General features: G+C 41.6%; 1 protein-coding gene across 1 annotated transcript in view; it reads right to left on the bottom strand.

Moving 5' to 3' along the window:
* Window positions 1-227: 227 nt before the first annotated feature.
* Window positions 228-12,439, bottom strand: part of CDK5RAP2 (CDK5 regulatory subunit associated protein 2) — an 81,495-nt gene continuing 69,283 nt past the window's right edge. The window contains exons 31-37 of the mRNA XM_010007947.1: window positions 11,601-11,849; window positions 10,048-10,116; window positions 9,656-9,915; window positions 6,738-6,890; window positions 4,635-4,773; window positions 1,148-1,194; window positions 228-284 (exon numbers count right to left, since the gene is read on the bottom strand). Coding sequence (XP_010006249.1) covers window positions 228-284; window positions 1,148-1,194; window positions 4,635-4,773; window positions 6,738-6,890; window positions 9,656-9,915; window positions 10,048-10,116; window positions 11,601-11,849 — 974 coding nt within the window. The remainder of the gene's footprint in view (window positions 285-1,147; window positions 1,195-4,634; window positions 4,774-6,737; window positions 6,891-9,655; window positions 9,916-10,047; window positions 10,117-11,600; window positions 11,850-12,439) is intronic.

The raw sequence follows: 12,439 nt of genomic DNA, 5'->3' as shown, positions 1-12,439 counted from the left end.
TCAGTACCTGGAGTACCTTTGCTTCTGTAATAAATATTAAAAACCATCTTTAACATTACAGAAAATGTTAAATAAGTTATTTACCAAAAGCTGTCTCTTTTGTCTTACCTTTTTTTTTTTTTTGCCAAAGATTGAGTCCATCAAAAGAGTTAAACATTTTTACATCAATAAATAGTAAGGCATAAAGAAGCAAATCACAGGACCACTTATTAGTGGAACTTTCTCTTTCAGAGAATCTTCTTGCTGGCATAGGAAGGTGATTTTTCGTTCTCAGCTGCTGGGACCTGGTAAGAAAAGCAATAATTGTAACTGTTTTACTGTACTTCAAATGCAGACAGTTGGTCCCTGGGCCACAGTGCTGCAAAAGGATCTGCAAACACAGGCTTCTGCACTCAGCACAGCTTCAAATTGGATTGATCAAACTTCTGTAAGCAGGAAGATTTCTTCATATCATCATTTCTACCTCAGGTAGGGCTGAGACAACAGAGCAGCTGCATGGGGCTCAGGAAGGCCCTGCTGGGGAGGGCAGGGGAGCAGAGATTCATGGAAAAGGTTAGAAGAAAATTTAAGGAGGGGCTGGGGAATGTAGGAGTGAGGAGAAGGCTGGGATTTAGGAGCCAAGAAGCATGTTACATCCTTCTGGGAGTACAGGCTGAACCTTCTGGGAGAAATCAAATCTGAGCAGTGATTACTTAAACACTCAAACTGATTTAATACACTGCATTAGCAAAGAGCTGTTTGCAAAAGCTCTGCCTATTGGGTTCTACATTTTGAAAAAAATAGCACCAGTTATTAACACATAGAGCAGCTTCAAATAAGGGTGTCTTTTGTGAACTTAGTAGTCAAGTTATTGGCCTGTGTTCTATGGGAAATAAACTGCTGGAAGAAGATGACAGACATGAATATTAATCCAGGGAAAGCATCTGAAAGGAGGGGCTTTAGCTGCTTTGGTGGTCAGTCAAAAAACTCGAATTTAAACATTAAGTGTTGCAGAATATGTATCATACTGAACTGCTGTCACACCCTGGCTTGAAGAGGTAGAAACCCCAGAGCAACTCAGACTAATTCTGCAAAATGCTACTGACCCAGCAATGCATATTTCCGGTGAGCTTACACCAAAGGAAATGCAAGCAAAGATTTTACTTACTTCCAGGTTTCCTCTTGCCTTCTTCAAGACATCATGAGTTAAAACCACTAGAAAGAAAGAAGAGATTGTGCAGACTTTTTAGTCTTTCTGTATCTTTCTATATTCCCTGTATTCATGTCTTATGAGCAAGTATTAAATAATGTATCAACTCACATCTACACGAAGGGCAGGGACCAGGCACCCACACAGAACTCCCCACTTCAGCTTCCTTGCCAACATCCAGAGGGGTTGGTCCTTCCCCAGCCCTGTTCAGGCTCAGGCTGATGGACCAAACCTCCAGCTGCAGCAGCCCCAGGTGAACAGGCAGTGCTGGATAAGCAGAGTTAGGGAAGAGCAGGATGCCCCATCCCTGGCAGTGCTGAAGGGCAGGTTGGATGGGTCTTGGAGCAACCTGGGCTGGTGGGTGTCCCTGCCCATGCAGGGGGTTGGATCTAGATGATCTTTAAGGTCCCTTCCAGCCCAACCCATCCTGTGGTTCTATGGTTGTCTCAGGCCACAGGGCAGGTTGGAAGCAGTGCCAGCAGGAGGAGGCCATTTCCTACCCAGCACATACTCTGCTCTGCAGATCAAAACATCAGGGAAGTGGTTTTTAAAGTTATTCTACCACACCCAGACCAAAACACATGACAAACACACACAGTACATTGACCAGCACAGCTCTGAGCTGCATCCCTTGAGCCAAGTCATCAAAGGAAGATTTCCTGGCCATCTTGAGGGGACCTGATGCATGATCTAATTACAGTTTGATCTCTTAGGCAGCCTAGGTGGGCTGGGGGGGCTAGTTAGCAAGAGGGGGAGAAAAACTGTGCCATGAAAAGGTGACAGGGGGATGATGTGCTGGGAAGAGGATGGATGGCAAAGATGTCAGGCAGCTCCTCCAGCAGTTCAAGGACAAAGCAACCCATGATATGCTTGGGGGAAATGATGTCTGTGACTCTGAAGGGCTCCAAGTTTTGTTCATCCAGCTACTTTGTCTCTGTGGGGATGGCACAAAACCTGTGAATGGAGGGGGGGTGGGTGCTTCTGAGCAGACCTGATATTTAGAAATGTCAGGTTAAATCTGTGCCTCTCTAATCCCTGTCAGCTCCATAGCTGCTGAAAAACACCATTCACAAGTACCAACTGAATATTCCACCCTCGAAAAAATAAACAATATAGCCATAATAAAGATTTTTCGTTACAATAATAAGAACCCAACAACTCCAAGGGTAGAGCTGTCATGAGATAATTATACCCTTGGCAGATTACTGCAATTTTTGGCACCACATTGTTACATGTTCAGGGGTTTAGAAGCAATGACTTCTCTTGCCAGAGAAAGCACACGGAAGACTCAGAGCCACAAGGATGTTCCAGTCTCTGCCTCTAAATACATTTTTGACTATTCAACTAACTTAACTGAGGGAACCTGGCTATCCTCAGCAGAGTGGCCAGCTAACAGGATGTTTGGAACATGAAGACAGGCAAGGTCACCTCCTGCCATGCCTTTGCTTCTTACTAGCAAAAGGAGAAAGGAAGGAATAACAAACACAAGTGTTAAGCATCTTAACAAAACCCAGCAGCTTTATGAGATCCACCAGTGCTGCTCTATGCTTGGTCAGGAGTTTGTGTTCAGCTGCAATTTAGCAACATTTCTGAAATGTCTCATTAAGGCAAAGGTAACTTGACAGCCATAATTCCCATAATCAATGAAACTTACAGCAAATCGTATCTAGATCCAACTGTGGAGCAGACTGCTCTGGGCTCATAAAGAACTCTGCTAGTAAATTCATTTCACCTGGCAAAGTAGATTTTTTTCTAAATCAAAAATATTAAATTCAGTACATGAAGAGAATTTAGAGGACATGGCACTAACAGCAAAGCTGCTGCAAGGCAGTACTTTGCATTTAGGGGGATCTCAGAAAATGCAAGCTTCATTTTCTTAGGACCTAGTTCAGCTGAGGCTCAATGCCCTGAAAAGGGGAGAGCAAAACAAGGGGGAGATGACATGTTTTCTTTTTGAAAGCAGGGCTGGGTGGAGTGGCTGTGAAAATAATATTTTGGTCATCAGGGTTAAAAATCTCTGCTGGTTCATACTCTGCCCAGTCCTGCTGAAATTACCCAGTATGTCTGAGATGTCACTGGAACTAGGAACTGACCAAACTAACCCAGTAAATCTGCCCCAGGGATATTATTTGGACAGAGAGAATAGCACAGAGTAGCTCTGACCTTTATAAGACAACCCCAAATGGAAGAAGTCCCTGCCCAAGCAAGGGGGGTTGGATTCAGATGATGTTTAAGGTCCCTTCCAACTCAAACCATTCTATGGTTCTATGAAATGAGCTATTTAACTTTAAAACCTGAACTAAATGTAATTTTGGATTTAATATAAGTACCTTGTACATCATTTAATACAATTCTGGAAGAAATGACAAAAAAACAAGCTCACAAACTCTTAGAAAAACCCAACATACCTTAGATATAAAAATGACAGACTGTGGAGCAACATAACATCTATTCTTCTATATTGCATTTAAATTACTTGAGTAACTTCAAATATTATGGCCATCTTCCTAACTTTCTATGATGTGTAACATTTTGCAGTCTAGATGAATTACTGATAACACAAGTGCCAATCCAGCACAGGCTAATGAGTCCTTTAGTCCCATCTCCTCAGAGAAGGTAAGGATAGATCTTTTTTTTAAGAAGAAAATTAAATCCTCCTCCTGCAACACAGGTTGCCATAGCATAAGGCAGAGAAGAGGTTGGGCTCCATTCAGATCTCTTCTGACGAGTGGTTGAACTCTAAAAGCTGAAGAGATCTCTTGAAACAGTCACCTGGCTTCACACAGCTCCAGTACAGCCCATCTCCCACTTGGTTTTGTGTTTCCAGAGAGTTGTGTTGCTACAGCTGATGGGGGTAAAATATCATTCACCCTATGTTCTAATTTTTCCTTCAAAAATGACTCAGAGTAAGCTTTTGTTTCCCTGGTTCTGAGCCTTCTGTTCTCAGGCCCTCAACCACTCTGAAGCCCAATTCCACATTTATCCAGATTGAGGAAAAAAAACAAACCTCCACAATTCTGAGGAGAGCAATGCCAAAATCTTTGGCTGGAATGGTCTAAGCAACAGGAACTTTGCCTCTGTCAGGAACTGTTGTAGAGTAGAAAACCTGGGGAATGGCAGCACCTGGGAGTAACTCAAGTAATTAAAGGCAATTAGTGGCAGCTGCAGGGATTGACATATTACCAGTGGATTCTGTAAAACCATGATCTGCTTCTCATGTTATTCTGTGCAGCTTTTTGTAGTTTATAAAAAATTGTTTCCATTTGAATGAGGCTCCAGCAGCATCTCTGACCAGGCTGAACCTCCTGAACAGTTTATCACCAACAGCAGTGCCCAAGGCCAGCCAGAAGAACTGCAGAAGACCCAGAGCCTGGGTGCATTTTTGCTGTTCCTGCAATTTCGGAGACAAGGTACAGACTACAGAAATAGTGAAGCACACACTTACACTGGTCAATGATGACTTTCTCCATGTTTTCCTTCAGCTGGTTGGTGGAGTGCAGGCGTTTCACTGTGCTGTGCAGCTTCTTCTCCTGCTCCGACAGTTTCCTACGCAATCGAAATATTTCTGCTTTCATTCCTTCATCCTAAGTTGAGAGGAGAAAATATACAGAAGCACTTTATAAAAGTACTTTGTACATTGTTAATTGCTAAATACTTTTGTCCAAGAGCCCTCAAGCTTCCTTAGATTATTAGAACTCCCTTAGAACTTACACATCACGGAGGTCCTGTCCTTCCAGTCACATCCAGTGACACAGGATCCCACGACATCTGCCCAGAGACAACAACAGTTCTTACCTGGCTTTTAGTGCAATTGATCTTTCTGCTTGTCTGAGAACAGTCCTGACACAAGCACCTATTTTTTGTTTTTAAAACTCAATTCCTCTCTTTTTGTCATTCCCCTCAACTAGGAAATATAAAGAAGGGCAGTGCCAGGGGATCAGCAAGTGTCCTGTCTGCCAGGTTCAGAACCTCCAGCTTCCTCCTCCACTGTTCTGTTAATAGGTGGTGGTGCCTTTCTCCAGGGGCTGAGAGGCTTTGTACAAGTCACCTGGACACTTTTATTGCAAAATTATTTGCCAGAGTCATTATTCAAGGTTCATTTTTCTCCACTAATTCCAACTAAGTTATGGCTAGAATCTTTTATAATGGGACTACAAGTAGCCCTGACATAGTCTGCTCTGAATTCACTGGTCTGAATTCCCAAACTTCAGTTTGTACATTTTTTGTCTTGTTCTCCCACTTGTTTAATAATAGTATCTTCTGGAATTCTCCCCTAGCATTTAGCTCTACAGAAGAGCTGATTACTCACAGCTCCTGTGGGGCTGATGACAAGGCAGTGAGTGCTCAGTAGCTTTCAGAATCAAACTTCAAGAGATCTTCTTTCATGTACTGCATTTAAGACATCAGAAGGAATTTAATGTCCTTAAGATGTCAGAATGTTGAATAACAAACTCTAGGAAAGATTCTTTTAGGCTCTAATGAGGTGCAGTCCTGGGAACTCAGATCCCCCAACACACCGAGGTCAGATTTTGAGAAGTAACTGATCCAGATGAAGAAGGTTTAGGTCCTGCAATCCAGGCCACCCTCCAGCTGTGCACATAGACACCCAAGGACAGAAATGGAAGTGTACACACGTGTCAGGACATCTCAAACATCAGTGACCTATATTAGACAACACAGTTCATTCTTACTGCTTTTGTGATTTTACATCTTTACTGATGCCAGAAAATAACAACAAAGATGTTATTAAAACATCTCTAAAATATTTACTTTCCTGAAGTTGTTTATTTTCTAGCAACATCCTGCCTCCCTTAAGAAACACAGACAAAAAACTCATTGAAAACACTTTAGATTTATTTTAAAGCCAGAGTTTGAAATAGTTTCATTACTGAGTGATGCTATTATGACAGCAGAGATAACTCACCCCTCATTCAGTTTACTCCCATTCATTTGCATAGTGTCATCCTTCTTAGTTAAAATGTTATAAAACTGGTCTCAGGGTTTTGTCATGTTTTTTAAAAACCATCTTATTTTACAGCTTAGGCATCAAAAATGCAAAAGGAAAATGTAGCTTAGATTACAGCCAAGTTGCCTGAAGCTTCTGTTGTTACTAGTCTATACATATTCAAATTTAATTTGGTTCTCTAACAGGGAGTCCAAACCTTTTCTTGTTGAAATGGAATGTTTGCCACCTGCCTGGGTTTCCTGAATATCATGTAACAGGGTGGCAGATCACAGCTTGAACAGTAAGTGTTTTGTAAAGAAACACCCAGGGTACAACATGATCAGGAGAGAAAGCCAGCACACATTCCCTCTCAGCCTGCAGTGGTGACAGTAACTAAACCCATGAAGCCAGTGTCCAGAGACTGGGCAGCCTGGAGTCACGAGTTACAAAAGACTTTCCCAAATGACACAGAATCATAGAATGTCTTGTGTTGGACACACAGTTGGTCACCTCGTTCTTAACTGGTGCATCTTCCATCACACATTCCAACAGCCACAAAAAAACCCCAAACCAACCAACCCCCAAAAGGAAACATAACAGTACCTGAGAGCCATGAGAGGTACCATGTGCAGCTTTCAGTGGGAGGGAAACTCTCCAGAGCAGTTTCAGTAAACGTGCAGCCTCCTCTAAAATCTGCTGCACTGTGTGGATATTTGCAGAAAAGCTACGCAGGGAGAGGGATGCCTGGTCTGGTACCTGTGCCACAGGATGAGAGACATATTTTATGCTTAAAACACTATGAAAATGTAATCTTAATTAATGGTTTCAATCCAGTTGGTGTGATTTCTTATTGAAGATAATGTACACAGCTATTGCATGCCACAAAGGCTAATTTGTTAGTTTACAAAGACTGCTGAATTATGCATTATCTGAGAATTTCAGGGAGAGAGGGGATTTATCCCAATCAATAACCATGATTAATAATAGATTATATTTACTAGATTTGCTGTGCCACATGGTAATAGTTGGCAACTCTCTTCTTTCTCCATTTGCATTTTGTGCCACGTTATTTGAAAGTCAAATGATTGCAGACATCAATTTAAGCAATATAGATGTTTCTTCCTTAGCAGACCCTTTAAACTGTTCCATTTAATGCTAAAATAACTATCAGGACACACATAAAATGTTTTTCTCTGCTGACAGATGAGAAAACCAAATTGAAGAAATTGCATAAATGTGAAATAAAGGAGGGAAAGAATGGAAGGGGAGCAAATGAATTACCAAAGCAATGGTGATACAGAAGGGGGAAGGGTAATGAAAGAAAAGCATTTCCAGTTCCTGCCCCTTGCAGCATATAATTTGAATACTTCTTTAGCATTGTTATCTAACCAGAATCCTCCTGTCACATAAAATACCCCATTTGCTAAGTACTTGGAAACTTCAGTGATGTAAAGCTTGATAGGAAACTGCAATTGTGAAACTTACTGCTTTTATCTTTACACCAACCAAACAAGTTTAAAACTTAGAGAGATTACTTTTTCAGTCATTATAAGTATTTTAACTAGGTCATTTGAAGAGCTACAAAACTTTGGAGAGTCTCAAGTGTCATTCAGACATCATTTGACTGTGTGAGCACACATGTGCTACCACAAAAGAATTTCAGAATTGTTGCAGGCTGCATCTCCAATAGCTTTATTAATTATAACTAGAAAAATAAGTAGTGTGAATTTATCCATGCAGTTAAGACCTTCTAGCTTTTGAAGAGCAATGAGCATGTTGTTTACAAGTTTTACATTATCATAAAATCACAGAGGTGAAAAGGACCTTCATTAGTCACCTAGTTTACTTCCCACTCCAAGGCAGGAAAGCATTACATGTCATTTTTCAAACATTCAAATAACCTGTTCCTAAAAGTGCCCCCAGTGTCTCTGAGCTCCCTCCATTGCCATGTTTCACTATTTTTACCTCTGGCACGTTGTTTTAAATGTCTGGTCCAAAGCTTTCCTGCTGTGGTTTAGGTTTCTTACTTCATTAATAGCTGCCATGGACATACAGGTTGTTTTCCCCTTTGTAGAAGCTTGTGGGTAGGTTTGTGTTATTCAACCCACACCAACTACACTGACTGTATTCAGAAATAAACAGTATTAAACAAGAAAAAAAATAGAATAAGCAAACACTAGTTGTTCTCCTGATTCTAGGAGACAAGGATTATAAATCTCCTGATTCCAGAGGAAAGGATCAACATTATTCAAATGAAAGGCAAACATTTCATTGGTTTAAGAATTATTATGTCTGAGACAACAGCCAGAGCACCATGACTTCTATCATTGTGTCCCACAGGATGCAGAAAGGATGAGACAACACGTCTTAGAAGACAATATTTGATCACTAATGAGATATTGAAGTTTCTAGACTAGACACTGATATTGCTGAAGTGTCCAACTGATACCAGGAAATGGAAAAATATTAAAAAGCTGCCCTAACACAAAACAACCCTCATTAGCATAGTCATTCATGTACAGTTATCACCTGGTGTTGCTAAAGGGCTGAATACAAGTAAGTGAGTAACTTTATCAGCTGTATATCAGGTTTCTTTTAACTGGCTCATATTTCCTGGATTTATCCCAAGCCTTCATTACAAGAAAATCTCCTTATTTTTATCCTCAGGCTACTGATACATATCCCTAGTTTAAGTCCTTTCTAAAGCATTTCAGAGTTTTATCTGGGTTTTTTTGTTGTTGTTTCTGTTTGGCTTTTTCATCATTTCCAGTATAACAATCACCAACTTCCACAGCAGAGTATGTAAGTTGTAAGTAAAAGTGAGATTGCTTATTAAGTAACTAGTAATTTATCCGTAGCCTCATTAAACCAGAATCACAAACTGGTGCCTGCATCTACACAAGACCTGGACTGTCAAGGTCGTGGTGTCTTGACAGAGTAATGCTTTAATCACAGAGTTGTTCTGCTTGGAAAAGACCTTTAAGATCATCGAGTCCAACCATGACCCACCTCTACCAAGTCCAGTGCTAAACCATGTCCCTCAGCACCTCATCTACACATCTTTTAAACACCTCCAGGGATGATGATCCAACCACCTCCTCCCTGGGCAGCCTGTGCCAGTGCTTAATCACACTTTCAAAGAAGAAGTTTCTTCTAATATCCAATCTAAAGCTCCCCTGGTGCAACTTGAGCCCACTTGTTGTCCTGTTGCTTGTTACTAGAGAGAAGAGAGACTGACCACCCCTCACTCCAACCTCTTTTCAGGGAGTTTAGAGAGCCAGAAGGTCTCCCCTCAGCCTCCTTTTCTCCAGGCTGAACACCCCCAGTTCACTCAACTGCTCCTCACCAGACTTGTGCTGTATTGCCTTTAATGTACAAAGGAACACAAATTTATCCCAAGTCACTGGTGGGTCTGGCATCTGCTGCACCATTAACCCCCATCTCCGCTTTTGTCACCCAAACATTTTGCACCTCGAAGAAAAAAATCCACCACCTTCTAACAGCTTGCACTGTTTATTTACCTTGATTCCAGGCTCCTGCAGCTTCATACCAGTGACCTCTCCCAAAGGAATCTCCATCTCTGCCAAGACCAGCTGTCCCTCTGAAATCTGTTTCCTCAGAGCATCGTAATCCTCGATCAGGCCAAGAACGTGGCGCCCGTTCCTGTCGGCCCACATCCGATGGCCGGGGACCAGGCGAGGGGTGCACGTCCTGCTGGAAGAGGAGCTGCTGCTGCACTGAGAGGTGCTATCTAAATCATCTTTACAGGCTGAGTGAGTACCTGGGACAGAAAAACAGTTCAATTTTAATTTTTTTTTACCCTTACATGTAGAACTAATTGACAGCAGACTTGTATTAAATAGCACGTCCAGGATGCTGGTAACGGGCACGTTGAAGATGCTTTTGGGTCTACCTGTTTTTGGCCTATGTTCCTGCAGCTCACAAATGTTTCTGCTGGTAGCAGGGCATTTGCAAAGCTTTTCTTCTTTTTCTCCAAGGTCAGGCTTGACCAGGCTCTGAGCAACCTGATCTAGTTACAAAGGTCCCTGCACACTTCAGGGGGCTGACTAGATGACCTTTAGAAGTCCCTTCCAACCTCACACGTTCTATAGTTCTATACATAAAAACAGGTCAAGGAAGTATGGATCAGCAGAAGTTGACATGCATTAAAGAGGCTTCCTAGCTCTACTTCTGTTCCTTTTATTTTTTTGGTGCTGCACTTGGCCTGAGGAAGCAGGGAAACATACCTGATCTGCTAGTGCCACACCATGTATCTTCCAGGATTTACCTACATTCAGCCTTTAGGCATCGATTCAAAGTCCTAGATATCTTCCAAACTAAAGTCAGCCAGAAATCTGATGAAGGCATATTAATTAACATAAGTATGCTTCCCATTAACTCCATACTAAAGATCATATCTATATCCACCCTCTCCCCCCTCAATGCTCCAAATTCCCCAAGCACCTCTGAGTAAAGACCAATCACAGCACATCTAGAAACCTAATTCAGCTGCTGACGTTCCAAGGAGTCTTTCTAGTTCATATCAACCCAAGTTATTGTAAATCTATTCATCATTTTCTAAAGAAATAAGGAGTTTCTCCAGCTCCTAACTACTATACCTGATGCAGATCAAAAGCAACATCTAGGATACTATCTAGAAACTAACCAGGACCAAATGAAATTTGGGGGTCTTCATGGTAGTTGTTCCACACCTACCTCCTCATGACTGGCCCTAAGGAGCCATCCCCATCTGGAGCACGTGACTGAAATTTAGCGTCCAAGTACGAAGTGGACAGATAAAGGTAACAAATGCTACCTGCTATATTCTGCATCCTCCTTGTGCAGACCAGTGCAGGGTTATGCTCATGATGTATTTTATCTGATTGGACACAATGGACCCACAAGAGAAGTAAGGTGGTAAAAACCCTGCTGTGTCTCTGGAGCTGTCATACTAAAGCTCTCAGCTGGTGCTGCTGGCTCTGTGTGGTGTGAGATGTAGGTGGACATATCCAGGACAGTGCAGAGACCCAAAAGGCTCCATGATTGTTGGTTCCCCTAACACAATGTATGCCTGTAGAGGCAGTAGGAGTTGGCTTTATGCTGTGAGTATGGAAAGCTATCCCTCTGCAGAGTACTTCAGCTGCAAGTGAGAACATTCTTGTGTCCTCTGCATCCCATGCACATCTACACTGGGACAATAATCTAACCCTGAGTGTAAACACTACATTTTCCCTGATTTGCTAAAAGAGTTTCACTTAACAGTGATTGAAATAAAGGTAAAATATTCCTCAAGGGCAAAAAGGGGACAAGTGATTTATACAAAGACCATTTAGTGCACTTATTGATCACACTTGAGTAATAATACACAGTCACCCTTAGCAAAAGCTGGAGAGCTCTGCTTTAGAAAAAGAACCCCCAAGGTTGAAAGAATAAGGCCCAGGTTCTACAGCAGAACAAAACCAGTACCGTTCATTCCTGCATAATGCTGAGATCCTTGCTTGAAAAGATAGTTGGTATTCACAGCTGAAACTGCTCTCACTTCCTCTCTCTTTTCTTTTGAAAGCTGCTCCTCTAATTTTTCATGCAAAGACTTGTTTGTCTCTGTGCTTCTTTCAAGCTGCACTCGCAGGCTCTGGATTTCAGTCAACAGTTCGTGTAAGTCAAGTGGATTATTCTGATCTTTTCGGAATTCTTCTGATGCATCACATCTGGGATCTGAGACAATTGAAAAAGAAACACTTAACATCTTTCACAATTAATATTAGCCAGCATCAGAATGCTGAGCAAGTAAATTATAGCCAGCTTTATCCTCAACATTTAGAATTAACTACAAACAGCATTAAGATAATGGTTTGACAAAAAAGCATCTTAATTGCTTCTACCCTCAAAAGATTTAAAGAGCCAAAAATTATTTTTCACTTTGTCCATAAAAGCTAATAAGTCTCATGCCAAAAGAGAAAAAAAAATATATATAATAAAAATAGAATTAAGAGGATTTACAAAATTTGAAGAGCCTTAATGCACATTCTGGGGAAAGAGAGAGAAATGGGTAATCTTGAATGTGGAGGAGGGATGGAGGAAAATTGGGAGTTTAATTTTATACTTGGAAGAAAAGGGAAAATAGTGATCACCTGGCAACCAGAGAACAAATCTGAACCTGAACAAAGCAAGGGCAGTGTTCCTCTTTTCTCAGAAGCAGGTCAGTACACAAACAAGCCCATGTGTTCTTTCATGCTGAAGTCAGACTGTTCTCCTGGCAGTGCTGCATGAGGAGGGTGCTGCTGCTCTCTAACATCACCAGTTCA

The sequence above is a fragment of the Chaetura pelagica genome, unplaced genomic scaffold, assembly GCF_000747805.2.
Source record: "Chaetura pelagica isolate M959 unplaced genomic scaffold, ChaPel_1.0 scaffold361, whole genome shotgun sequence".
Taxonomy (NCBI): domain Eukaryota; kingdom Metazoa; phylum Chordata; class Aves; order Apodiformes; family Apodidae; genus Chaetura; species Chaetura pelagica.
The sequence above is the reverse complement of the archived record's forward strand: the minus strand, read 5'-3'. Positions and strand labels throughout refer to the sequence as shown.